The sequence below is a fragment of the Electrophorus electricus genome, chromosome 4 (genome assembly GCF_041902795.1).
Source record: "Electrophorus electricus isolate QZ-2024a chromosome 4, ASM4190279v1, whole genome shotgun sequence".
Taxonomy (NCBI): domain Eukaryota; kingdom Metazoa; phylum Chordata; class Actinopteri; order Gymnotiformes; family Gymnotidae; genus Electrophorus; species Electrophorus electricus.
In genome coordinates, this window is record NC_137500.1 from 37891188 (window position 1) to 37918369 (window position 27182).

Here is a 27182-nt window from a genome sequence, read left to right on the forward strand (position 1 = left end):
TGTGAGTTACTATGGAGACGAATTTACAAACCCTGAAGGGCGCAGGAACTGATGTTAGAAGATAGGGAAAATTACATGTTGATGTTTATATATATATATATATATATATATATATATATATATATATATATATATATATATATATATATATATATGTGTGTGTGTGTGTGTGTGTGTGTGTGTGTGTGTGTGTGTGTATATATATATATATATATATATATATATATATATAATGTATATGTAAAATATGTCAAAGAACCATTGCCACCACAAACCACCAATTTACTTAAGTGCATTATAGCCTACTCCTCTATATCCCGCATCGCAATTACATACACTGTCTATAGTCACTCTTCACAAATGATCATAACGTTAACTTGAAATGACACTGCGGTCATAAAGTATTCTTTGTGTGAAATCTTTGATATCTGAGTGCTGTTTATATTGTTCCTTAATGGCAAGTAACGGATACATGCACGCGTGAGAGGAGATGCGGGAGAATGCCGTACAGTCTTCTTTGTTTACTACCGAATTTTCAAAATGGCGTCTTGATATTGTGGGCTATCTAAGATTGTAATATTATAAACCGCTATTAGGCACAAAACCTTCCTCCTTCTGCCTTTTTCGCTAGGAAATGTACGGCACCAAGCCTCGTGTATAAAGGATTTATGTTTACAACAGATATTACCTCACTCACTCAATTTAAGCACTTTATTTACAAAATGTATAACACAACAAAATATAACATTTCAATATCGTTACCATTTCATCAATTTGTGTGTGGACTGTTCACTTACAAAATAACATTTGTTAAAAGTGATGAAGACAAAGATGTGAAAATGACGTGCTGGTGTTTTTTAAGATAGCCTATAACATCAAGCATGACCCGCCTCCCAAAATAATCTGTGTCAACTTCCAGAATCTCGGTTGCAGTAAAACATAAAAACATTCAGACGCGTCCGATTCCAATTTGTTTTCTGATATAGCAAAAAGAAAATTACACCAGTCACATAATCACTTGAATGTGATGAGAAAGCCCACGCAATCTGTTCATTTATGTTGCATAAATTCTACAATAGTCTATATAAATAGTCCACATGAAAAGATAAAGATAAATAATGTGCGTTACAAAACTGATAAATAATAAATACTCAATAGAGATAAATGTTTGCCATACAATCTCGGAGAAAAATAATAAATAATGACACTTTTAGTGTGAACAGATTCATAGGTACCAATGACTAACAGACGACTTAACAATGGCAATGATTTTCCTACAAATTCCATCCCTATAAAGATGGGTGTCTAATATTGTAAAATCTACAGGACTTACCTTCAAGTAATAATATATGAAAGTTCCTTCATATTGCGCACTGTTCTTTCAAGATCTGACCGACAGACAACAAAAACTCCTGCGCATCTCCAACAGTCAAGAGAAATGGACCACAGCTTAAAAATAGTTACAGTCATAGCAGTAATAGTAATATCAATAATAATACAGGGGTAATACGTTATGTCTCTTGGAGTGTAGTTATATAAATTACTTTTAACTTGTGAGGTAATAAAAAGCGACATTTCGCTTCGACATACACAGTCCTTACAAATGCGTTAGTTTCGGCGCTTCCTGCAGCCGTCCCTGAGAAGCGTGGTGAGAGGTGAGGTCTGTGTATGTGGGGTGAGGGTCACACGGTCCGTGATGGTGGTTGCCTGGAATCTGAGCGGCACAGCTGTAGTCCACACTGGCGGATGAAGGATGAGGAAGATGGCCAAGGTTGAACATAGGGCCCGAGGCTGGCATAGAATCAACGAAATTCCCCCCAACATACACGGGGCTTCCTTGTAAATTAGCATTGGCAAAGCTTCCGTTCCCTTGCATGCTGTGGTGGTCGTACTCTGTACCCGGGTACCTTTTCTGCTGCGGTATACAGCCACCCAACGGCGCCGTGTACGCAGCCAGGCCGTACATGTTTTGCTGAGGTTTGGCGAACGACGGAGGAGACGGTGCATCATAACTAAGACTGTTTACGTTTGGAAGTTGAGCAGAGTATCCAACGTGATTCGGGCCACTTAGCGGCGGGCTTCTGTCCGGAGAATGCCCCAGGGGAGAGTGCATTATGCCTTTGGATTTCTGATCCTTTTTGTACTTCATCCTCCTGTTTTGAAACCAGATCTTTATTTGGCGCTCTGTGAGATTGAGTAGATTAGCCATCTCGACTCTTCGGGGACGACATAAATACCGGTTGAAATGGAACTCCTTCTCGAGTTCCACGAGCTGGGCGCTGGTGTAAGCGGTGCGCACTCGCTTGGATGCCGGTCCAGGCGGACTCTTGTCGTCGCAGGTCTCTCCTGAAATTATACAATAAAAACGTTTAGTACTCATCGATATTTTACTGGTCAGTATAACTGTAATCAATTAGGCTAAAGGAGTTTTTGCTTTGTTTTTAAAACAGAAACAGGAGTCAACCAATAGGCTGATATATTTTATCAGAAGAGTGATGGACATCTGTTGGGATTATTTTAATATTAAGGATTAACCATATCGTACCTACTCTTTTAGTGTTTTGAAAGAAATATAGACTACTGCCAGGTGCGCTGGTAAACGCTCAAGGCAACTATAGCATCGTTACTGAAGTGTAAGAGTCCGTTCCTCACCCCAAATAACCAGCCCACAGTACAAATACATCCACCCGCTAAAATATGTAGGCTATACCTGGAGTAGTGCAGCTGGTACTTTTCTGTTTTGAGTTCTGACGTGTCTCCTTCATCCACGGAAATATTTGCTTGGTGATGACTGGGGTGGCAGTGTTGGCGCCATTGTTGCTGGGGGATTTCTTTTTCTGGGTGTTGGTGCTGTTTGAGTTTGGCGAAGTGGCAGCTAAAGGAGGTGCTTGCTGCTGCTGGTCCCCAGAACTCTCTGGTTGGCTGCCTTGACTGCCACTCGGTCGCATACAGCTGCCATTAATGTCGCTGTTTTTGTGCGCTGGTGGCCGAACCGCTGTGGTTTGTATGGGGCATATTGGGCCCTGATACTCATTCTCCATGTTGGAATTGGGGTAAGACTGATGGGCAGGCCCATATGTATATGAGTCAGATTTAGGGTATGAGTAACCTCCAAAAAGTCCAGCGTTATCATAATAAGTAGCTTTCTGCATTTTGAAGGTTTTAAACTACGACGGCCTTTGTACCCTTGTCCAATGGCATGGGCTCCTTTGTCACGTGATCGGGGCTCCCCACTGATCCTCTATGCTGTGACCTGGGAAGATAAGCAAAATAGCGAACCAGATCAATTATGACTATGGGGTTTTGAATTAAACAAAATCCCTTCGTACACAAGTAAGGTGAGCGCAGGTCACGTTTTACTCTTTGGATTATATTGGATTAATCTGAAATAGCGTTCCTCCATATCTGTGACGTTTGGTGTCACGTTTCGTCCTTTTCACCCCGCTGCGCTCCGGACTCACTTATATTGAGGGTGTGCCTAAGTTATTTGCCTGCTTGCATTTGACGCGCGGAATGGTTATACACATTTTTACAAAATAAACATTATCTTTAAGGTGGTGCTTGGCTGCTAATATCCCATTTCGGACGTCCCTGACCTTTTCTTACGCACCAGTGCAGTCGGTTTGGAGGGCCCTGTCTCAGTTACGTTTGTCCTGTGAGTGAGCTTGCCAGCATGCACCTGAGTGCAGATTTAATTTAGTCAGATCTAGACAAGGCTTTGCGTGACACTCCCTTCTCAACCTCTTCGGCCTTTCGTTTTCAGAACCTAAGGCAAGAATGCAACAACAGGGTTAAACTTTAACTTGTTCTGAAAGTTTCCTATTGACTAGAATCGAAAGGTGGCAGAAGGCGAATCAGCAGTTTTGGCCAGAACAATATCCCTTTCTTTACCAATTCACTGCTCAACACAAGCCATGCATTTATCTGCTTTTATCATTTTATCAAGCCTTTTATCTACTCGCATAAAACGGCTAAAATTTCATGGATTATTTTTAGCCGCAGATGGTGAGATTGCAAGCATGTTATAACCAGTCCCGAGGATAGAAATGACCACAAGTTCGATTTGGGTCATTTCGAGGCTATTTGATAAAAGATACGATTAAGCTTACCACTGGATTGCTCGACAAGCCCAAATTGTTTATTGTTATTATTGTTATCATTATTATTTTTTTAAAAATTATTATTATTACTTGAATATGTTTCTTTCATGTACCCAGGCCTTAGTCTTGTGGTCTTGCATGCCGCAGGCTTTGAGCAGGGTTTTGAGTTTTTTCTTTCTTGTACGGTGTTCGCTGCTGTCAGACTCCTTGTCTGTGAACTTTATCTGAACCATCTCAAAAGCCAAGCTGTAAATCACATCGACGAAGTCAGTCAAACATCTCACGAGCGTTCTCATGTTACACAGGGTCGAACTGCTGAAGCGTTTCAGCTATGATGTTTGTATCCATTATATACTTTTTATGATCCGTCGTAAGTATTTGCTACTCTTGTAGTCCTGTAATTCTACAGCTCCTTTTTTGCTTCAGTTTGAAAGCTTTTTTTAGTTACACGTTTTTCCATCTAATAAAGCTATTATAACTGTCATGTTATTTCTGCTTCCCACCGATGCCTTGCGTTTTGGGAAGAGGTGATGGAGGGTGGGAGGATCTCTGAACTATGTTAATAAAGTCACACGTGCACGGCAAATGCGCGGGTGCAATATACTCCTTATAGCCCTGTGATTAGGCACCGCGTGCCTTGTAGGCTAGACAAGGCCTTGCCCCCCCCGGAAATTCAATTTTAGATTTTTCTTTCCTTTTTAAGATACAGCAACACCAGACTTATTTTAACTTGTGACAGGACACCTCAGTACAGTAGTAATGACTCGGCCTGAAGCTCTGCTCATGGCATATCAATGCACCTGTCACTGTAGACCCCCACAAAATTTATGACTGGCTAAGTATAGCCGTAAAAAAAACGCCTAACGCGAGAGTGAAAAGCGCAACACTTCTAAAAGACGCGCTACAGTCAGAAGTGTGAAGCGCCAAGCGTAGGAGGATCGCCGGGTTAAAGAATGCCCTGCGCTGCTAGTACTCCCATAGTCAGACCGAGAAGGTCGCCAGTATAAATCCAGCCACTTCAGTCCACTTGACGCACCATGCACGATCGAAATCTTGAAATAAAGCGACTCTGCGTTATTTTTGCGCTGCTACAAAGAGGATAATTTATAACATGGACTTCGCTGAAGACAATATACGGTAAAGCCCAGAAGACTGAAGACTTATACTCTCAATATATATACTCGGGTGAAATTCTTCAACAAAAACCAAAAAAAAAGCGTTCAATTGACATATTTTATGCCATATAGTCTGAAGCCTTGTGTCTGGATGAACGTGCTGTGTGAGCCTCGATCTTGGCGCTGTATTTATTTTAACATATTCCTCTGTATTTTGCGTGTATCCAATGTATTTAACATTTTGTAGGACTCGCATCTCATAGCAGATGCTCAACGGACGTTTATTGAGAGGGACAATACATACATGCATAGCCGCTAATACCGTGGGAAAAACAGGCTTAAATGTTACACGAAGTGCACATCGCATTAAACGAGGAATTACTTACCGCAGTCTGTATCGCACTGTTTTCTGTTGTCCCTTAAACGTTCCTCATTATTTAAACCACGACCTAAAGGATGAAAACAATTCATTGATTAGCGAGGTCTATTAGAAACTTTACAGTGGTGCCGTGTGCTGCGCGTGTTGGCCTCGCTCTGTATTGCCTTTACACAGGGGGCTGTCATTGGTTATTTAGCTACATGGATATTTATCCTAAAAGCTCATTTGACGCCAATTTTTGTGTATTTTTTTACTCTAGATTTTGAAATTCCTTAAATTTACTATACACACAGTGATTTATACTAATTAAAAATAACTTACATTTAAATATACTATATATAAAAATGTATGCGCTGTCTTTAGTTTGATCTTATCATTATTTTCGTTCTTTTATTTTTGAGGAGAACGTAAATGCAATTGTAATGTACGTTAAAACTGTGCTTGGAAAAAAAAACTGACACAAGCGATTCTAAACAAAGAGGAGCTGGCCAAAATATTTAGCACTCATAAGCCTTTTGGGTGACCTTTGGCTTCCTCTACAATAACTCACTGATTAATGAACAACGGGCGGAAGGGCTTCAAGTAAGTCACAATGCAATCCACACCGCACAACTTTTCCTTCAGCGTTTTTAAACCCGAAAGACCTCCTGAAGATGAGATATTTAAGCATTTCACCCAAGCTAGGTCTTCAAACGAGACACATGACTTGCCCTGAGCTACCACGAGGAAAACACCAGAAATTAGAAAACGCGGGAGAAGGATACTGCTTTAAAATGGATACTGCTTAAAAAAATACCAATATCAATTTACAGATATGTATAACTCCTTTGAAAAACAGTGGTCTAATTTAGCTGGTGCTTCATGGTCAAAGCCTTGCCTAATGGGAGAAATGTGTCTGCCTCTGTTGCTTAACATGGTCTGCCTTTCTCAGGCTGCAATGTTTTCGCCCACGCATTGTTACGGTAAGTTTGGTACACATAATGGCACAATAGTTTGTTAAAATAATGGACTTAAGAACTCAGTTTTAAAATATGTATACGAGGTTGTATCGATAATTTGACCACTCTTGGCTATGATCTGTGGGCCTAGTGGAATAAATAACAAACAATATTAGGTTTTACAGGCTATTGTCTTGGCTAGCTGCACCAGAGGTTTAATGCCGCGGCTTTGACTATTTCAATAGAACTGCACTGGTGTTTTGCTTGAGCTTCAAGGTCGCAAAATACCTCACTAGAGCTGGATCAAAATAGCAATCTTGTTCTTACAGTCAGTAGTGGAAAGATTGTGCTGGTCCTTAGAATCTGAAACGCGTTTAGGGTCGTGTTTAGGGATGAAATGAAATTTCAGAAAATGTGTCATTAATGAATAATCAGACAGTTTCTGTGAATCATCTACCTTGTCGGCAAAATGACCAAGAACGTATAGGTTATGAAACATGTTCTTATTTATTTTGCGCTACGGAGTCACTGTCAATACACTACAGCCAAATATCAAGCACCAAACCAGTTGTTAAAAGATCCTTTTATTCAAGTGGACTTTGGGAGAACGGACTTGAAATGTTTATTAAAATATCTTTAGGCACCAATTACTCAAAAAAAAAAGCATAACAGCAAAGATTTGGAGACAGTGCTTTGCTATTACTATTTCAAATTGTATGATTTTTTTTTCATTAGACACAATTTGTTTTAATGTAAAAAAAGTAGTTTTTATACATTTAATTATTAGAACACAGCAGTGCCCTGTCCATGCTTTCCTTCTCTAATCTCAAAAACCCAACAAAAATCCGAAATATAGCAAATTAATTCATTTGAATATGTAACATTGCTGCTTAACAATGCATATGCTCTAAACCACATATATCATGTCTAACATTACTGTAAGGATAAGACAACAAATTAAAGTGATTTACGATCTTATAAGATATGAGACAAAACAAGTTGCACCAGTTCTTTTCCTTTTGTTTTCCAGCCCGTTTTTGTCAAATCGCAAAATCAGCTAAAATCAGACGTCAAAGGTATGAATGAGACGACCGTCCAAGCTAACCTTTCGAAAGTGCTCATAGTTGCTCAAAACTATAAACTAGTTCCAGGGATTTCTTCCACGTCCTTAAAATGTACTTGCTTAGTTAAAGGCACAGCGACATTAATGAAAGATCAGCTGCTCTGAATGGAATAAATCACATTTTTACTGTAATGTAAACCCCATGGTTAAAGGTTGCGTTTTGCCATGCGATTGCTTACCTGTGAATCAATTTATCATAGAGTCGTGCGTCTCAGTCTCAATATCTTTCCCCCGCAGCACCTCGGATGTATCCTTCACCCTTTGTCTGTGCGCGGTACTGTCCTAAACCTGATCTTGCGCTTTTTCAGACATTTCCATATACCAATGCAGACAGTATTCCCGAAAGAATGGAAGCCACTCACTCAACTACCAATAAAAAGCCAAGTAGGTATCATTATTCCAAAAAAAAAACCCCGAAATATTGTCGGCAGTCAACCTCCCATTGAAAAAATATCAAGGTGTACACAAGCAGGATGGTCGTTTGAGTCAACATTAGGATATTGAGGTTTCCGAAACCTTTATCATGACAAATAAAGGCGCTGCCTTAAAATACTAGCATATTTGTTCACGTGATCTGGATAGCAGATTGTCCTGATTGAGGCTGCTACTCCAACCAAGCTTTACCTCACAAATCCGCTTTTAAAAAGCACGAGCGCTAACGTTCCTTGTAGTCCCTCACCACGGTAAATTCACCCTACTTTCCCCAGAGCTACTCCTATGCACCGCAATTTCGAAATATATCTGGCTATTCAAGGCAAGCCTTATACTTAACATGCCAATGATAGTACTCGTTAAATTAAACTACTATTTTCAAAAATCTACTAAAATGCGCCACAGAGAGGCTTTTTCTTTTTTTTTTTCTTTTAGTGCATCATAGTATTAACTTCATTTTCTTGTTATATATCAAATTAAATTGGTTAATGAGTTTTATGGATCTTTACAGACTAGGGCCCTAAGATGCACATGTTAAAAGAAGCTAGAATTGTATTTGAGTTTTAAATTGTTTTGTACATTATGTTGTCCTGTTAAATGTGTTTGTAATAGCTTATAAGACAGTACAGAAATATTGTTTGACGATTATGGCTTACGCAATGACAGCAATGTATGACCCCGTCAACCGGAGAGATTCATCAAAATCATTACAAACTCCAAACCGCTCCGCTCATACCACCAGCTATATAATGAATATAAGAGGTATATTATTATTATTATTATTATTATTATTATTATTATTATTATTATTATTATTATTATGTAGTCTACATCTTATACTCACAGTCATGCATTTTAGAAGCATTAAAAGAAACAAGCTAATTTAAAAGTGCTACTCTAATCAGAATTTTAATTTCTGAAGTTTAGCGTGTATTTATGTCGCTTCACCAAAAATGTTTTGGAATAACTGGAGGAGGGACGGGAACAGCGCGAGCTGGGAAGGCGGCCGAGCGGGAGCTTGTCCTGAGAAGAGAATGCGAGTGCGCTCCCTCCGCAGCATATGTTCATGGGGTAATAAAAGTGAAAGATTTACAGTCCACGCCCGGCCCCCAACAGCCTCTCACCCTTTCAGGAATTACTGAGAATGATTTACAGCGATGCAGAGCTCCGTCATCCCTCTCTAGCAACTTGCGCTACTTTTCGGAATAAATTCATTTTCGCTATACCATCACGAATGCAAATAAAATTGTGTTTTTGAATACTTTGTGTTTGCGTCTGTTATTAAGGGCGACCATCAATATTCTGATTGTTTGCTTTGGGTTGTTGTATATAAGTAATTATTGATGTATTGCTGTGGATTCTTTTCTTTTGTCCTTTAAACCTAATTGAATACATAAATTACTTCGCAATAAGCACGAAATGCCAGCCTTCTTATTCCGATACCTTTAACCTGCATTTTAGTCTTCTGGCAGTCCTCTTAACAAACATACAGGAGGGCATCCCAGCAAATAGCCACCGGTAAACCCGGGAAGACTTGCATCTTTGACGGATTATAAATCACGGAGAGGCCCTTGCACGAATCCATGACGACCAAGCAAAAACAAATGAACCCTGCAGAATTTGCTCTGAATTCCCTGATCCATAAATGTAAACATATCCGTGAAATTAAGAAGAATTAAATCAGTCTACATCTGTCTCCGTCTAAATCACAAGAATTACGGGGAAACGTCGTCTGTAAACGCAGCTTTAAATGTCTATTTGGTCGCAACGGTTTGTACATACTAAGCTTATTTCAACTTCAGACTGCATTCGAGGAAGCTCCTACACTTATCAAAGGGCGCTATTTATCAACATTCTGACAGATATGTTCATCCACCATCTTACTCAAAAAGAATCTTAAATGTTTACCTACCAAGCTTCCATTGGTCGAAATGCTGTACAAAAGTGCAGGCTACGGTTGCGTAGGTCACCGGACCGTTTGGATATTATTTTCTTGGGATCTCTTCAGTTTTCAAGTCTGATAGAGTCCTCGCGATTAATGACGATGCCGTGTTTCTAGGGGACGTGCTGCATTAATTATTTAGACAATCACGTGGTCAAATAGAAAAAAAATATATAGAACGGAACCATATAGTCACCGAATTCTATCTTCGGATGTCGACAGCGCAGTTTAATATATCTTAACGGGCTGTCTCGCTAGGCGAAGACATATTCTGCGAACAGCTGGAAATCAAACATGGCCGTTTGAAGACCATTGTGAGCGCGGCGCAGTGTCATTGCAAATGGAACTGCCTATGGCTCCCATCTATTGTATTCAGACATGTAGGTCAATACTCAAAATGCCTTACGAAACGAGGCAAAAGAACGGCTAAATCTCCAGCCTTAGATCACAGAGTTTATAATTCAGAAGGACAACACGCATTTGGACAGTTGCTTCAAAGAAAAAGGGAGAGTTCAAACCAATGCATCCCCGCAACCTATTGTGTGTTTATGCCTATCTGGGGAACAGCACTAGTTCTGACACAACTACTAAGCATCCTTAATGGTAATAGAAGAAGGATCTTTGCTCAGGCAATGCCTCAAATACACAAGATTCACTGTTGCAAACTACACTATCACCTCACTATAGCCACTGAATGAAGATACTTGCTGGAATAGGCTATAAGAAGACCCCTTCAGAAGCCGATCGCCCTTCAGCGTGACTGATATGCAGGACTTATAGCCATACATAATTTTGCTCCCACTTGCTTTTCTCCTGCTGTCTCTATCTGTAGCTTGTTGTATGCACGCGCGCGCCCCAATACCGCCCCAATCCCCCACCCCCCACCCCAACACACGTACAGATGTGAATGAATAGGAGATATTAAAAAGAGAGCACAAAACACACATAAAGTTATATTTCTTACAGCATCGTTGCAATAAGCGACATGCAGATTGCTATTTTCAATTGATAAGGCATATTTTAGGCGTTATGTTTTGTTTCACGTTTGAAATGAATTAAATGAATAGATTATTGGAGAATACATACAAAAACAATCTGGGAAATATAATTTGACACGGCAAATGACAATTTAACTTAAAGGAACAAAAATATATATCACCAAAACTGGAACAATTGATCAAGTATACAGAAGTACCAATTATTAAGCACACCTGCATGATCTCACTTCAGTGTTCTAAAAGGAAAATGTCTCATAATCCGGTTCTTGTTAAAAGTTGAATCCAAAATCAGTAAGATTAATTATTGAGTTGTGTTAACTTCTAAATTAAATTCAGACAGATATTCTGTAATGATTTCATGTGTGACTTCCTTTGGCGTAGGATGCATGGGCTTTGTTTGTGTGACTGATTGATTGTTTATTTGTTGCTTACTTACTTTCTTACTAACTTCAGACTCACTTATTTTGATTTTAAAAACCTTTACCTTCAGATTTTCCCATACTGGTGCAACCGAATGCGAAAACCGTCTGGTGTAGAGGGCCTGTAGGTCTTATGGGTCAGGGGTTTAGAGGTCAGACCTCGCGGCTGAAAAGCGTCGAATGCAACAGAAACTGTGTCCTCTGGATGAACCTGCCCGCGAGGCTTTTGTCGAACTTCTGTAAAAATACCTTTTCAGAGCTCTCAACGTGAAGACTTCAGACGTCTTCGCAATGTGAGAGCGCTTCAAGTTTTTGTTCAAGAAGACAAAGACACCACAATGACAGTAGAACATTCGATCTTTAATCACGACGTGAATACGTCGATTCACATTTTAGAGGTAACTCCATTTCTTTTGCCAAAAATATTTTTTTTTAATCAAACGTAAAAACGGGCGACCAGTTATTTTCTTTTTTTCCAAACAATACACAGCATCGCTTATTTCAACAGAGTATGCGAAGTGGTTTGTAAATAAACATTTTTTCTTAATGATCTCTATTATTCATTTCCTAGAAAATATGCTTGTAGAAAATATGCACAAAATGCAGACATATTTAGAATAAAAATAACGCACTTTTCGCAACTGAACATAATAGAACGATCACTTAAATTCACGTAGAATATAAACACAAAAACCTTTAGCATTCTCATTGTGATATTTAATAAATAAAGGATTCGAGATCTAAAGTTTAGCTAAAATGCAAAAGTAAGTGGAACAATAAATGAACTATTATTTAGGAATTTCAGATGACATCTGGAAGACAGATATACAGCTTCTTGCATTGTACATTGTTTACAAAACTGTCAGGAGAGATTTATAGCCGTAAATGTATCCAATAGTATGGTTAACACAGTGGATTTGTGGCTCTAAATAAAATAGATTTCGAAATGTACACGTTTTAGAGAATCCAGTTTTCAAGAGTTACATTGAAATATTGCTTACCCATTATTCCTGTAAATGTAATGTTTAATATTGTAAGACTTGGCTTTTATAAGACATTGGACTGTCCGTAAATTTTAATTTGCAAATTATTTTAGAGAAAATAATATTTCGGTTTTCGTATCCGTAATTAAACCCGAATATTTTCATGGCCGTTATTAAGTAATAAGTCCGACATTTATGGTTGCATGAGCTTCAATGCGAAACAGAGATTTCGTTCGCTTTTTTATCAAGTAATTTAAATTCACAGGCCACAGTTATAAACCTGCTCTTCCTTCATTAAGTAATTTCACTAATTCCTGGGCCCTTATCGTAAATCTTCTGTAATGCGCCTGGAGAGAGGAGTGTGCAGACTACAGAGAAAATGTAATGCTAAAAAAAAACCCTTGCTTTTATTTAAACGGCTTTCTGACAAGCTTTCTGTTGTACCTCGCGCCAGTGAAGCTGTGTGATGTTGTGAGATGCCTTTCTATTTCCTTTTCGCCTTGTTATACTTACAACGGTGGAAATGGGGCTATTTTAGCTTATTCCTTTCATCGCAACCACTTACTCTGCACTTGGTAATGAGGTGTGCTTCTGTTCCACATTAAATAGCATTGATGACCGAAATTTCATGTTTTAGGACCATGCAAAGTCAAAGGAAGCATTGTCTTTCATACACAGTTCATCTGTACTTCAGCAGAGAGTTCGACGTCTCCATTTGACTTATAATGTTGTGATATCTGTCTGGTTGTCCTTCTGAACATGTTTTGCATGCTGGCTTGTAGCTGATGTCGACCTTCCCTTTGTGTTAGGCAGTTTGTGGTCTTTTTTCCATTTCATTCTCCTGTTCTGAAACCAGATTTTAATCTGCCGCTCGGAGAGACAGAGAGAGTGCGCTATTTCGATGCGACGCCGTCTGGTTAGATACCTGTTAAAATGAAATTCCTTTTCCAGTTCTAAAACCTGCTGTCTGGTGTACGCTGTCCGCGAGCGTTTGGGCTCCGCTCCTGGGTAATCTGGGTTCACTGGAAAAAACAAACAAAAAAAACAACACTTGGGTAAGCATGTGAACCCAGTTAAAAAAAATAACCATACTCCCAGATCTGCAATTTCACTCCGAACATATGTTCGATTTCGTTTGGTTTTAAAAATCTAAAATACTGAATTCAAATTAAAAAAAATCTTTTTCAACGATATATTTCAGCGGTTTTCATAAATAAATAATATAATTCTGTAGCCCAAGTGAACGTCTCAATAGCGAATAGCCAGCCAATACAGCCAGCGGCCTATTTCCTAAGCAATAAAAATTTATGGATAGTGTAATTGGCGGCCCTTTCAGAAGATCACATAAATATTTCACTGAATGATATTTAGTGCCTTATATTGCCGAGTTCGCCTAGCCTCGAAACAGACAGTAAAAAAAATTGAACCTTACCCGTACTAACGTGGACTTTCTTCATCCAGGGATAAACTATTGCAGGCTGCTTGGTTTGTATCCCGTTCTGGTTCTTTGTGTTTTGTTGCTGACCACAAGTCCTCGGGCCGGATATTTGGACCGGAGAACACTGTTCGTTCTGTGCGGGGAAGGCTCGGTCCTGCACATGACCCGGCTGTACCGTTGATCCCTGCACAGTGTTACAGCTGTAGGGCTGCTCCGTGTAGTTTGACCGTGAGTAGATCCTTGGATGCTGGAAGGCAGAGTCTTGCGATGGACTGTAATAGCCCGAACCCTGCTCTGGTATATAACTGTTTTGCGAATATTCCTCGCAAGGAGGGAATTTTGGATCCACATACTTGGAGTTTACCATGTACGAACTCATGGCCATTAATTTCTGAAGGTAGAAAATACTAATTTTTCTCGAGTTGTCTTTTTTTCCCTCCCTCCATAAAGCCCTCCTACTTGCTGTCAACTGAATAAAGTTAGACACCCATGTGACCAGATTGGCCAATCAAGGTGAAGGAAGTCTATTAAGGAATAAGAAGCCGCGTTCACACCTAGCAGCAATTCTTTACCAACTTAATTAGTACATATTACACAAAATGCAGTCGAGTATTATATCTTATGTTTGCATATACTCATATCTGACTTGAGAAAAAAAAATTTCTTATGCTCATTAACAAAGACTTGTAAGAGTTTTTTTTTTTAGCATATTGGAAGTTCCGAGACATAAATAAATTCATTTTACATGAAAGGTGCTCAATACTATAGATATCCGTTTCCATCTGTGGGATTAATATTCAACCATAGTAAATCAAACTCATGCCAGGGATTCTGACTGGAAAACAAATAGAAACACAAAACGGCCGCAGGCACAATAAGAGCCAAATAAAGCCGGTGGACCATTGATGGAGACCGTCTTTGTAAAGAAGAGGTCATTCAAAAGTTACATTAGTCTCATCGCGTTTCATCTTGCGGCGTGGATTGCGTGCCTTGCCGTCAATGCTGTGTGCCAATCAATAATCAAACGCCTGATAATACCGAGCTGAAGTGTGAGGAGACTATACGCAGTAGAAATTTGGATAACGTTAAGGTTTTTCCGGTATTGTAACAAAATATACTACGTGGTAGTGCGGCTACTTGAAACATCGTGTTCTTATGGAGTTTAAAATAGCGCTAATGGCAGACAGTGTCTTGATGGTGGGTGCGAAGAGTTATCCGAGATGCGCGTACATGAGGATGCCAGTCGTGAATTGCATGTGACTTGATCAACAGAGAGCAAAAGTATATTATTCTGATCAAGATACATTATGGTAATTATGAAATACATAATGTTTTAATAGGCTATTGACTGGAGAACGTTAGTTTACCCAACCTCTATGGTCCGTGGATCAGCCTATTAGCATTCATGCATTAATACAACTTTTAACTTTTTTTGAGATTATTGAAATCAGACTGAGTTATATAAAGTAAAATTAAGTTGGCTTTATCAGAGGTTTTTGCATCGACCATATACTCCCCTAGAATCGAATCTGTGACCGTGATTTTTTCACACAAATTCGGTTCTACAGGGTATATATAGACGACGGTATATATATGCGTCCGTGCTTGAGGTCAACATTTCGCCTTCAAACCTTTAACGCAGTAAGTTCACTAGAGCTAAACCACAAAAAACCTCATTATCATTATCACTGGATAATTCATTTACAAAATTACTTACTTTATTTTGGCTTAATCATAAACTCGAGAAATACATAGCTGTTTTAGCAACTGGAAATCGTTGTGCATGTTTCGGATAGACAATGTAACGACTGTTTCCAACAATAAAAACGAGTGTCCGTGTATCCGCAACCCAAACACGTTTTAATTAATACCAAAATGTATAACTATACTTATATATTCTGTTTCCATACCAGAAAAATAGATTAGTCTCACTAACCCAGTGTCCACTTTTGAAAACAGTGGGGAAGCACAGGCTACAAGTAAACGAAGAAGGCCGAAAGGTCAAAGTAAACCATTTACAACATCACCAAGTTTCATTATTTTTCGCAAAGCGACAGCAGCATCCGAAAAGAACTCTAAAGTTCATGAATTCTACATGACCTCGCGATAACCAGTTCCAATGGTCCTTGCTTCCCGCCACAGAAACCAAATATAACAGAAGCAAACAAATAAGACAAAACACATGCATTTAAATGTCATTTTCATTATTTAAATAGTCTACGTTATTTGAGGTGCATTGTTGAAGTGTTATGTTCCTTCGTTCACCATTTGGGGAAGATTATAAGTTGTTATTATTATGATTATTATGATGATGATGATTATTATTTAGTTGGTTTAAAGATAGAAATATTGATCAAATAAGATTTTGGGGAAAAAAATCATTTAAACCAGTGTAATTCTAAATTTGTGTATAAACGCAAGATATTTTCTTCAAAGAAGATAAGTGTCTTTTTAAAGTTGTGTTTAAAGGTTTTTCTTCTTTAATATATGTTAGACAGCTTGACCTGCGTTTCACCTTGTCTCACGACGTGTTCATACGGGTCAAAGCCGAGTTACTGATGAACAAAAGGATAGAAGCCACCGCTTGTCATGACCTCTGTCTTAAAATTTAACAGAAGCACACTTCTATTCCAAATATCTCACATTGTTTTTAAATATATTGCACTCATAGTGAAATTAAATGGTAAATGTAATTGAAAAATGTAACCGTTTGTGCAGATAGATTTGAGCTTGTGCTTTTTGACTATCAACAGTTGATTGCCTCGTGTAAGTTTTTTAATATTTTCCTTTTAAAATGTGAAGCTTTTTCAGTTCAACAGATATGTAGGGTTTAGGGGGCATCAATGGACAGATATAATCGGGATTATTAACTCCAAAATATTGAGGGTTATATGGTTTCTACCTACACGACTTCTACCACTTACTCCCCCAAATCGAAAACACATTGAGACAGTTAATTACAAACGATAGGAATCAGACAAAAATAATTATATAAACATCTGGGCGTACGCGTGCATGTAGAAAGGCCTTGTTATATGTGAAAAAATTGTTTTTTAATTATATATATATATATATATATATATATATATATATATATATATATATATATATATATATATATATATATATATCACGACAAAAAAAGAAAATAATGTGTGCTAATTCCATGGTCAGGCCCATTCACACGTAAATGTAATGTAGGCCTACATAAATATTATTACTTAACTTCAATGGAAGGTAGATAATAATTAGGTTTAAATGTTAGCACCTGACAGTATTACTGCATTTGTAGCCTACGTCAAGTAGTTTACTGCCAGAATGATTCGTCTATGTGAGTGGGGGCGCTAGAGAGCATATAGATATAAGAGTAAAGAAATGACCCAGATGTAAAGTTTGTCATAGCCTATATTAGTTATGAATATGCGTTTGTTGATTCATTTAATTAAATTCGTTTACTTTCGTTTTCTTCTTATTGTGGACTCCAGCTCTTATTCAGTTTCATATCAGTAGACAACATGGAGTATTTTAACCAGTTTCATAATTAAAATAAAGACATGAATCAATTCTGAACTACAGAGCGGCGACGCCTGTGGTAATATAAGAAAACCTAAAACCAGCACATTTCATTGTTGCAGGTAGGCTAAAACATGCAGTGATTCTTTAACCGAACACAATATTATCGTCCATTACAAGAAGCCCAGAACCTAGAGTTTTTCTGTTCGTATTTAACATTTAGTTACCTTTTTTTTTCTTTTAAAAGAAAATTGAAAGGGTCAGTGTTCCGCACGGAACACTCATCCTCTCTAGTCGTTTCGCTTATAACGGGGCACGAAAACCGGACGACTGCATTACAATTACGCTACGTCATCTTCATTACATTGTGGTTTTTTTTCGACTAGTGAATCATACAACTACGCTTAATATGCCATGATAGCGAGTTTCAAACGAACATTCCGAGCGAGAAACACACTTTGAGACTTGGACGTGAAACTGCAGCAAATCTAATTACACACAACGCCGCACAATTCCAGTGACAAGTAATGTAACAGGGCTTACCTCGAGGAGTTCGCTGATCGCGTAAAGCGCACCAATAAATGTGTATATCCATGGTCAAAACAAAACTAAAGCTTATTCCGGCTCCTGCACCGATACTAGGAGCCATTCTAAACCGTCTGCAAGGCTTTTCTAATATACAATGTGAATTATATTTTGGCTTGTCAACTCCCTGGCCATAAAACAAAGTTTAATGGTATCACGTGCTTCCCCACAGCCATTCATGACAGCGCGCGGGTGCCATAAATAACTCTGAAAGTTGCACTTATTCAATAATGGCGATTACGCTGATGTCAGAAGGAAATAAAAGCATTCATGGCACTCAGGGAGGAAAACATTTCACTATCAAAGGAGGAAGCACGTTATTGTTTTATATAAAGTAGCTACTAACTACATTCTTTGCAAAGGCATTTTGAAAGTGATCTTTAAAAAACAGTTTCCTTCGTTTTGCTCTTTTTGTGGCTATGGCCTGAACAAATGAAATGGATATGAAAACCCTAAACATTTCACACTGTAAATGGAAGGTCATAAAGCAATAAAATGAATCCCTGGTGCGAGCGGAGCTACGGCCAACGTGAGAACCTTTCAACTGCACTTTCTTTCTTCATATGGCAACCTCTTGCCTTCCTAAGAAAGCCTTTTTGAGTTTAATAAGGTGTGTTGATAGAGTAGGATTTGTAATAAGGCAGAAACTGATAAACATTCACAGCTGTAAACCCACAGTTCTATTTATAATTTCATTTATAAATTATACCTGGTCAATTAATTCAGATATTGGATAGGTAATCAGTTTGTTTTTAAGAATTTACTCGGTCATATAAAAACCCTACTTTGCTAAATTTTGATATAGCCAATCCATATTAAACTGATTAAAATGACCATGAAAAGTCCAGTAAAATTAGGACAACAATTCGCAATTTCGTAATCTTAATTCAATACAGTAAGATTTATTAATCTCTGAATAATTCTAATTTTGAGAGTAACGTTTGCCTAAAAATCATACAACGTTTACTGTGGCAACAAAGTCTGCTACTGTGTAATTACCGCTACTGTGTAAACACTGACTAGGGTTGCCAATTTATTATCCAAAGTACAGTGAGTAGCCAGCCCACTGGGTGACGCGTTTTTTCACCTGTAACTACATAAGCAGTCACATGCTTTCACCAGCCAACCACAAATGGCAGAAATGACCTCGAAAACAAATGATGCAGAAAGGCCTTAGCAAGACTCATAGTGTTGGACAACAGCGCCTTCTGTCGGTCAATGCGGTTATTGCTCAATGTCCTTACCGAATAGCAAAAAACTGTGGGGTTTTCTTTTTTTCTTTTTTTTCTTTTTTTTCTTTTCTTTTTATTTTTTTTACAAAACAGTTCCTTTTGTCCCTATGTCTGACGTAAAGCCCCCAAGACACCTGAGCGTGCAAAGCTAGCTGTAAGCCTGATTGTATAACCCGAAGTGCAATTTTTGCCATTGCATCAAAATTAGCTGCTGCCGTTTTATCGGAACGATCAGTTTATATATTGATACTTCATTATAATAAGAAAGAACATTGCAAACATATGCGCTATTCAGCTTTTTAAATTATCTCACACGCTGACATACATTTTTCAGCGACCGTCGTTTACTGCCCTGACGTCTGTGCAAAATTAATTAAAGCTCCTTTTAAAACTTATCTTGAAGAACAAAAATGCTAATGCCGCAACATGGAGAATTAGCCTATATATTTTCCGCTGACTTCTGATGTTTATTTTAAAACAACTATAGCTGGTCGTTAGCTTGAGGCCTCCAGTTGCGAGCCTTCCTCTGCCTCTCGTGCCGCATTGCAGTAAGGTTGTAAATACTTTTTGCAGCTGCCTGTCAGCCAGCGGTGAAATACTGTCTTTGTTCCGCAGTCCCTATCTCCAGGCAGAATGCAACCGCTCCTAAAACTGCGCTATCCTCTCTGTTTAGGCAGAGGATACTACTGCGCATACTTCCAATTTCATTTCCCCCCTTTTCCTCACTTCATTGTGTATTTAAGTGTCGGATGTTGAGTGCTGGACTATATTCAAATTTCGCACCTACATCATAATATATTCATCGTAGCATATAATGTTATATACAGTTGACGTAACTATCAGGTGGCAAATTATTTAGAGTAATCGCTATATTTTAGCCAACTTCCCAACGCCTGGGCGTCAATAACTAGAGTGAAAATCATATCAGAGGTGTTGCACTTTTTTGTAAAATAAAAATTATTTGTAAAATAATTCGTCATTAGCCTATGTTTACTTTCCTGTCGGTCGCATTGTTGTGCAACAACAACAATAGAAGTAAAATATAGCTATTATTGTATTGGTATTATAACAAACCTTCCCTCTAGCAACAGTTTCCATCGTTCCCATTGCGAGGTCAGGGATGGGATTAGAATTTGACATGGCGTCATGGACATGTGACATACAACATTACTGAATAAACAATAGACAAATGAATCGGAATAGCAGAAGTACGAATTACATCGACATTTCTGTCATAATTAGGACATTAAGACTCCAGCCTTTCCGTTTAATCTCAGTCATGATTTTCTTAAGATATATAACGGCAGTGTTGTGCTTTACAAACTCTAAATATATAATAAGAGAAAGTCATAGGCTTCTTGTTATGATTCAGCCATATATACTGTATTAGGAAAGTTTGTACTTAATATCAAAAGAGGCAGTATTAGTGTAACATTTAATAGCAATAGCAAACATTTTTTACTCCGAATAAACTAATAGATAGCGATACTGGTCTACACCAGGATAGTATGTTATGAAATATAAACTTACCAAACGAAGCCGGATAATCCATGTCTTCCGTTTCGTTCTTTCTGAAGGTATTTGAAAACATTTTGGATTTGTGTAGCAGGATACAGTACACCAAATCTGCTTAGAGATCGTACACAAGTACATATGGCTTTTGACAACACAAGATATCAGCTCTGAAGCTATTGAGGCCCTTGGTGGCTGTGAGGGTACGCCGCTGTGACAATAATAAAATACAAATATGCGAGCACAGAAAATGTGTTTGGGTTAGGACGCTTTAGCTGAAGAATGCGGTAAAAAAATCGTTCGAGAAATCAGGAAAAGGCGACCATGAAGACGCTTGCCTCGCACACATGACCAGTGGCATCCAATGACAGGCGATGCTGGCCCATAAAAAAGTCCATTACGAAGCTGTAAATTGTCTTCTAACAAAAAGGAATTCGAGGCTGCTGCAAAGTCTCTCTATTCTGCGCATAATGGACGAGGCAGACATGTGGAAAAAATAGATAGACGAATAAACAAACAAACATGCAATAAAATTGCTTTGCTGAAACAGAATAATGACATCATCCTTCTGTAAAAACGGTGCAATATAATCTGACAAATACTACAGCAATACAGAAAAATGCATTTGTTTTGGGGTATATTTAAAGGAAATTTAATTTCACGTTCATTTCAAATTTCAAATAGCAACTTTTATTTAGAGAGTAAAAGAGCGGACTGTAGCAACGAACCACAACATAGTCTGGTTTTAACTGATGAAAAATTTACAAAACGGCATTATAAAATAAACAAATTTTTGAAAACCTGGAATAATACACTTCTATAATATTTTACGTTATAGATTAAATATGATATCACACCAAAATGATATCATACCATATTTAATCAAATGCCATATCTTAAAAGCTATATTTTACAATAACACAGGAAACAAATTGAGATATAAAAAAAAATAAGAACAATCCGATGAGAGCAGAATTGGTATGTGATTTTGTTGTTGTTGTTGTTGTTTATTCATTTCGATTTTCTTTTGTTTCGAACATCTGTCGCTCATGGGAGTGAGTGTGTGTGAGAGAGAGAAGTCTTAATTTCCCCAGGATGGAACATAGGAACTCAGCCAATATTCCCACTTCAGCTGCCGGGCTGGTATGTATGTCTGCCTGTCTCTGTTTCCTCCACTGCACCTTGAGGAAGCCAAAACAATGCAAGCAGTTCATATCCTATACTGTCTTTTCCTGAATTCAGCAACGTGTGCTACTAACCGTCAAAAATGTAACTGTTTCTAAGTTTAAAAACAAACAAACAAAAAAAAAAACCCAAACCAAAACAAAAAAACCTGACCTGATTGCAGGACTGTTCTTATAGAGAGGCCTGGTGCCCACAAAAACAAGGCGAGCTAAAGGTCCGTGCGTGATCTGAAAGCAGAATTAACTACAGCCAACCTTGAGGTCTCATGCAAGGGAAGGAGGCGCGCGCTGATTTAGCGCGTTGGTGCTGCGCCACTATTACAATCGGACGATTTACAGTTGGGGTATTGTTGCAGGCCGGCCTCTCGCGGTGTCGTAAAGAGCCGCTGTCTTTTTAAGTTATCGTATCCGTAAAATTTACAGCGGCGGCTATGGCACGATATTCCACAAGGATTTGGCTGATAACTTGCGTTCTGTATTGCGACTTGCCCGTGAAGATAAAATTGTTGTAGCTGTTCAGGCCGCTGGAAACTCTCACCATTGCCAAGAACCATCGCATGCATGGCACGCATCTAGTGGAAAAGTCCCATGAGAGGAAATGCCTTGCCCGGTGTGTGCTGAGAGCGGCTGACAAAGTAGGAACTCATTTGTACTGTCACACTGTTAATAAATGTCAGAGGAATCAAATATGATTGAAGACCACTGTTATTGACCGGTGTATTTGGTGTGCTCGCGCATTTGCCCACGCTCGCGATCAGGGAGCAATTCGGTGCAATTACGGCGTCCAGGCACACCTCAAAACACATTTTCTTTAAGACATGGATCACAGAGCAAAAGAGGGTCATAGTCGAGTGTGTCGCCTCGTGTTACACTGATGTCTTGAAGCAAAGACGGGCAATATTTTACTTCATAAGATTTCAGTTTACCGAAGCATATTTTTAAAACATATTTTATTTTGGCCCCATTCCTTTTTAACGTTAGAAGAAATCCCTAAAATTTAGAAATAATTTTAGCGGAGTGGCGTAGCTAAAATACAATTATAACATTCAATTCAAAATGAATTAAATTATAGACCATAAGTCTTATTTGTGAAAAATTAGTGGACTGATATTTTGATATTTTACACCAAATCTAACCTATAATGATCTTATAAAGTTTTAAAGTACAGTTCAATCACACTGGATAAGACTAAATTCTAGCCAATATGTACAGTTTCAGCAGGTCCATTTAACTGTGAAGCGGTTATTGTCTTACACTCTGCTTTGTACAGTTATTGAACTAAACCTTTTTAATCGAAGTCTAACTTATTATTGAAGTCTAAATGTTAGCAAAAATAGAACGCGCTGTATCCTTTTAACATAGATTCGGATCCATATCGAGTGCAGCACGTTTTGCTATTTGCGGAATTTTTTATTTAACTGTTCATTCACCCCATATTTACTGCATAGAAGAAAAATATGCATATAGAAAAAGAATTAATTAAACGTGTGCTTGCTAAACAACTACGGCCATACTCAAACTAGAATGCGTTATAAGTAGGCCTAAGTAAGTAGGCTATGTAAAAGTACAATTAGGACTGCATTTTTTTTTTTACTTGATACTACATACTACAAAAATCACTGTGGTTGTGGGAGGGTAGTAAGAACAATCTGTAAGGTAAGATCTATCTATCTATCTATCTATCTATCTATCTATCTATCTATCTATCTATCTATCTATCTATCTATCTATCTATCTATCTATCTATCTATCTATCTATCTATCTATCTAAATCTGATTTGCTATGTTCATGATTTGCCGCGCAATATCAAAATGATCACTTCATTCAACACCATCCTTATAATGTGTAACAGTGTCTTAAACTTTAGCAACTGCGTCTGATTTTGCTCACGAGCTGTTCCTGCAGTAAGTTAGGTATAACAGTTTGGCAAAAACGTGCCTTGTATTTATCCGCACCCACTTATATGAAATTAAGACGTTGTTTATGTACACTTTATAACATGCTTGTTTATCCTAAAACACATCCAGTGGTCTATATTGCCCTCTAGCGGTAAAAATGTCCACATTCGTACCACTTTTCATTAATTGATAAGTTAAGTTACAATGACTCTCCCGTTGCAGGTCGATTAACACCAAGAACTGAAATAAACACTTGGGTTATATGTGCTCAGAGGGTGTAATAAATGCATTATTGGTTCAATATTATATTAGTATTAGGCTTATCCAGAAAATGCGTCCAGTTTGCTTACTGTTTTAATGAAAGTTTGACTGTTTAGGAGGAAGAGGAGAGTATTAGAGCACTATCTTTTGACTATAATAACAGTGTAAATGCTTTTGATAGGTTTTTATCAGTATTCTAAAACGAATCTTCCTCTGCTGGAAATGTACGTATTTGTTAGTCGAAACTAGAATTTCAAGCGACAGTCAAAGTTAAGTGTTACCGCCCCTCTGTGGAAATGTATTTGGTGAATAAACGTGACTTTCTGTGTGTTGGGGGTCGATTTCTTTTCAGTCTACCCGACAGACAATTTATCGACCAGACACCCCGTAGAAAAGTGGCTGCATTTTTGTTGGTCAGTAACAGACACAAACACCCAACTAGAACGTTTTCAAAGCGGAGTGCAATTACTGTTTTCGACCATAAACTCATTTAGACCAGACGTCTAGCCATCTCTTTGGGTTTATTGGAGCCCGTTTCTTCCTGCTCTAAAGTAATTCTAAAGCAACTCTTGAAAATAAATTAGGGCTCTCTACAACACATATTTATCAATCATGAATGGTTTATTAGGCCTACTGATGCACCATAACAATAAGCGTTATTTCTTGTGCTCAGTATTAAATGGAATTTTCCTTTGGACATTGGACTTTGGACTAAAGTGGATTTTTTTCAATGATGCAACACGCAGAATATGCAGTCCAAGCGCTTCGTATTTATTAGTGAACATTCGGTTCAAAAAGCGAAAAACAGATTTTGTTCAACCTCATCCAGAGCGTGCACATTCGTTGTCTAAAAAAGGTTTTAAAAACTCGGCAAGCTATGTTGACCCATCATCCGGGCCCTGTATGATTCATTTAGAGTTTTGCAGTGCATATAAGTGCTTTCTTCGTTAATAACGAATACACAGTTTAACACTGTTGTGAGAATGGAAAGGAAACACGTAGTTCATTCATTTCTACCAAGAGGACGCTCTCGGCCACCAGTAAATGCGACTGTGAATCCACGTAGTGTTATAGTTTTCTTTACGTAACTGATGTAGATAAATGTGCCTTAGCGCAAAAGGTCCCTGGATGTTGGACCATTGGTCTAGTTTCCAACGACATTTTAGAATCTAAATAAATTGAACAAAAACGTGATAAACCCCAGAATTTAGGGGTTAATTTAGGCCGTAGTTGCTTGGTCTACTTAATTTATACTATATTGGTGTAGGGGGTCTGCACTATATTCTAAGCTCAATGAATAGGCAAATCGATTCCTCCCACAATGCCCTATACACCATTAAGATTAATTAGTCTTACACCCAACGTCAAAACACGTCTAACATGCGCGTGCACACTGCTTGCGTGCACAGCTGTTGAAGAAGCAAGACACTCGTGTCTGAAAAAAAATCCTGTATTTGTTTCAAGGACAAACCATTTAAAAATATTTTAAGACTCATTATAAGCTATATAGCCAATCCAAGGTAACTCTAATGTAAGATTATTTCCATAAATGACGGACTTGGACACCCAAAAATAATGACGCCCCGGCTCGGATCTACACTTAACATATTACACATATACAGAAAGGACACTTGGCGAGGCGTGCATCCGGCAACACTGATATTCATTGCGAGTCCTTACTGCTCCGCTCTCTGTTCATCTTCTTCATTTTCATTCTTCTGTTCTGGAACCAGATCTTAACCTGCCTCTCGGTCAAATTCAAAATCCGCGCAACTTCGTAACGGCGATCTCTTGTCAGATACATGTTATAAAGAAACTCCTTCTCCAGTTCTAGAGTCTGGTATTTTGTGTAGGGACATCGTTTCTTTCTCGTTGAACGAGCGTGAATCCAGTTTGCTGCTGGATTCTCTGTAAAATATAAAAAAGGAAGAAGGACAAGGGTACAAAAGGAAAACAACTGGATAAACCACATAAAATGCAATTTCCACATAAAATAATGAACTGATCTATATTTTTCTTAATCTGGCTAAATGATTAGCGATGGTCATAACTGATTGTGTGAATGCAGATATTATACTAGCTTGTTTTAAATACCCGGTTTACAGCTATCGGCTGTACATTTCTTTGGGCCCGTGGTAAGAGTTCAGACACTTTTATTGGTTAGTAAAACCTCCAGCTTTACACACCCTGCTCGTACAGTTCTGACGTTGTAAATCACGGGGCAATTTCTTTTACTTACTTGGGTCAAGTTGTTGTTTCTCGTCTTTGAGTTCGCTTTGACTCGAAATATCATTGCCAGCGTTTTCTTTGGTAGCTTTCTCTGCACACTCCGGCACCGCGCTGCAGCTGTAATCGGGTGCTCCCGTAGCCTCTGCTTCGAACACTGAGCTCTCAGTCCTTTTCGACGGTAAACTTTCAGCCTTTGTCCCGCAATGTCGACTAGGCGAATGAAAACCGGGGAACGACACATGGTTTGAGATTGGATCGACCCAAGATCGTACATATCTGTTGTCTGTACAGGCGATATGGGACTGGTGAACGTACGGATGGTAAATTCCGGATACTGTAGCCGTAGACGGTGAATGAACCGAGGACCAGGACGTAGGAAATACAGCTGTCTTGGGAGCAAAACTGCAAGATGCAAAATCAGTATTTTCCCCTACACCTGATGGCCTGGAAGACACAGAATGCGAGCTCTGGACATATCGCGCTCCATAGACATCCTCCGCCTCGTGCCCCATTATAGAGTCCACATAATAGTTGCTAAGAGTTGAACTAGTCGACATATTTGGATCCCTTCGTAGTCATATAAAAGGTTACACTGTTACAGAAACCTTGCCTCCGAACAATCATTTAAGTATTTTTGCTGGCTTCATCCTCAGTGATTGGTTACATGAATCACGTGATCATATTTACCAATACAGAGAGTAAATCAATCCGCTGATAACGGTATGTTTGATTTTGTCTTTTAACTGGGCTAAGGATTAAGATTTGATTTTGTAAAAATAGATATAACGGAAGTCCGTTCTGCTGTCCAAAAATGTGTGTTTTAATGTGTTGCTCAAATGGAGATTACTGCGGACTATTTTTTCTTAGTCAGATTAATACACCCATTTATTGCCCTATCGG

The 27182-nt window shown here is 38.4% G+C and overlaps 3 protein-coding genes across 9 annotated transcripts; all 3 read right to left on the reverse strand.

Annotated features, from left to right (window-relative positions):
* Positions 1 to 697: 697 nt before the first annotated feature.
* hoxd3a (homeobox D3a) lies at positions 698 to 21039 on the reverse strand. 6 transcript variants are annotated; one of them, XM_027018039.3, is made up of 4 exons: positions 20728 to 21039; positions 5602 to 5664; positions 2711 to 3253; positions 698 to 2346 (listed from the first exon to the last, which is right to left on the reverse strand). In XM_027018039.3, exons 3-4 carry the CDS (start codon positions 3150 to 3152, stop codon positions 1598 to 1600), a joined length of 1191 nt encoding a protein of 396 aa, XP_026873840.1. In that variant the 5' UTR covers positions 3153 to 3253; positions 5602 to 5664; positions 20728 to 21039; the 3' UTR covers positions 698 to 1597. The 6 variants fall into 6 exon arrangements, with proteins under 6 accessions (XP_026873840.1, XP_035377018.1, XP_081569774.1 ...); XM_035521125.2 differs by lacking the exon at positions 20728 to 21039 and adding an exon at positions 17924 to 20718; XM_081713648.1 differs by lacking the exon at positions 20728 to 21039 and adding an exon at positions 10000 to 10821.
* On the reverse strand, positions 11786 to 16836 carry hoxd4a (homeobox D4a). The gene is made up of 2 exons (XM_027018042.3): positions 13862 to 16836; positions 11786 to 13451 (listed from the first exon to the last, which is right to left on the reverse strand). Exons 1-2 carry the CDS (start codon positions 14250 to 14252, stop codon positions 13150 to 13152), a joined length of 693 nt encoding a protein of 230 aa, XP_026873843.1. The 5' UTR covers positions 14253 to 16836; the 3' UTR covers positions 11786 to 13149.
* A 3764-nt stretch (positions 21040 to 24803) lies between the features above and the next one.
* Positions 24804 to 26933, reverse strand: hoxd9a (homeobox D9a). Of its 2 annotated transcripts, XM_081713650.1 has the most exons (3): positions 26598 to 26933; positions 26293 to 26492; positions 24804 to 25961 (listed from the first exon to the last, which is right to left on the reverse strand). In XM_081713650.1, the coding sequence occupies exons 1-3, from the start codon at positions 26837 to 26839 to the stop codon at positions 25717 to 25719; spliced, it is 687 nt and encodes a 228-aa protein (XP_081569776.1). In that variant the 5' UTR covers positions 26840 to 26933; the 3' UTR covers positions 24804 to 25716. The 2 variants fall into 2 exon arrangements, with proteins under 2 accessions (XP_081569776.1, XP_026873864.2); XM_027018063.3 differs by having other exon boundaries at positions 26293 to 26932.
* Positions 26934 to 27182: the final 249 nt, after the last annotated feature.

Excerpts from the sequence above, each read along its gene's own strand:
- hoxd3a (XM_027018041.3), bottom strand. The coding sequence starts at position 3,152 with ATGCAGAAAGCTACTTATTATGATAACGCTGGACTTTTTGGAGGTTAC. Across the intron at positions 2,347-2,710 it reads TACCAGCTGCACTACTCCAG|GAGAGACCTGCGACGACAAG; the intron begins GTATAGCCTACA and ends GTATAATTTCAG.
- hoxd4a (XM_027018042.3), bottom strand. The coding sequence starts at position 14,252 with ATGGCCATGAGTTCGTACATGGTAAACTCCAAGTATGTGGATCCAAAA. Across the intron at positions 13,452-13,861 it reads GAAAGTCCACGTTAGTACGG|TGAACCCAGATTACCCAGGA; the intron begins GTAAGGTTCAAT and ends TGTTTTTTCCAG.
- hoxd9a (XM_027018063.3), bottom strand. The coding sequence starts at position 26,839 with ATGTCGACTAGTTCAACTCTTAGCAACTATTATGTGGACTCTATAATG. Across the intron at positions 25,962-26,292 it reads GAAACAACAACTTGACCCAA|AGAATCCAGCAGCAAACTGG; the intron begins GTAAGTAAAAGA and ends TATATTTTACAG.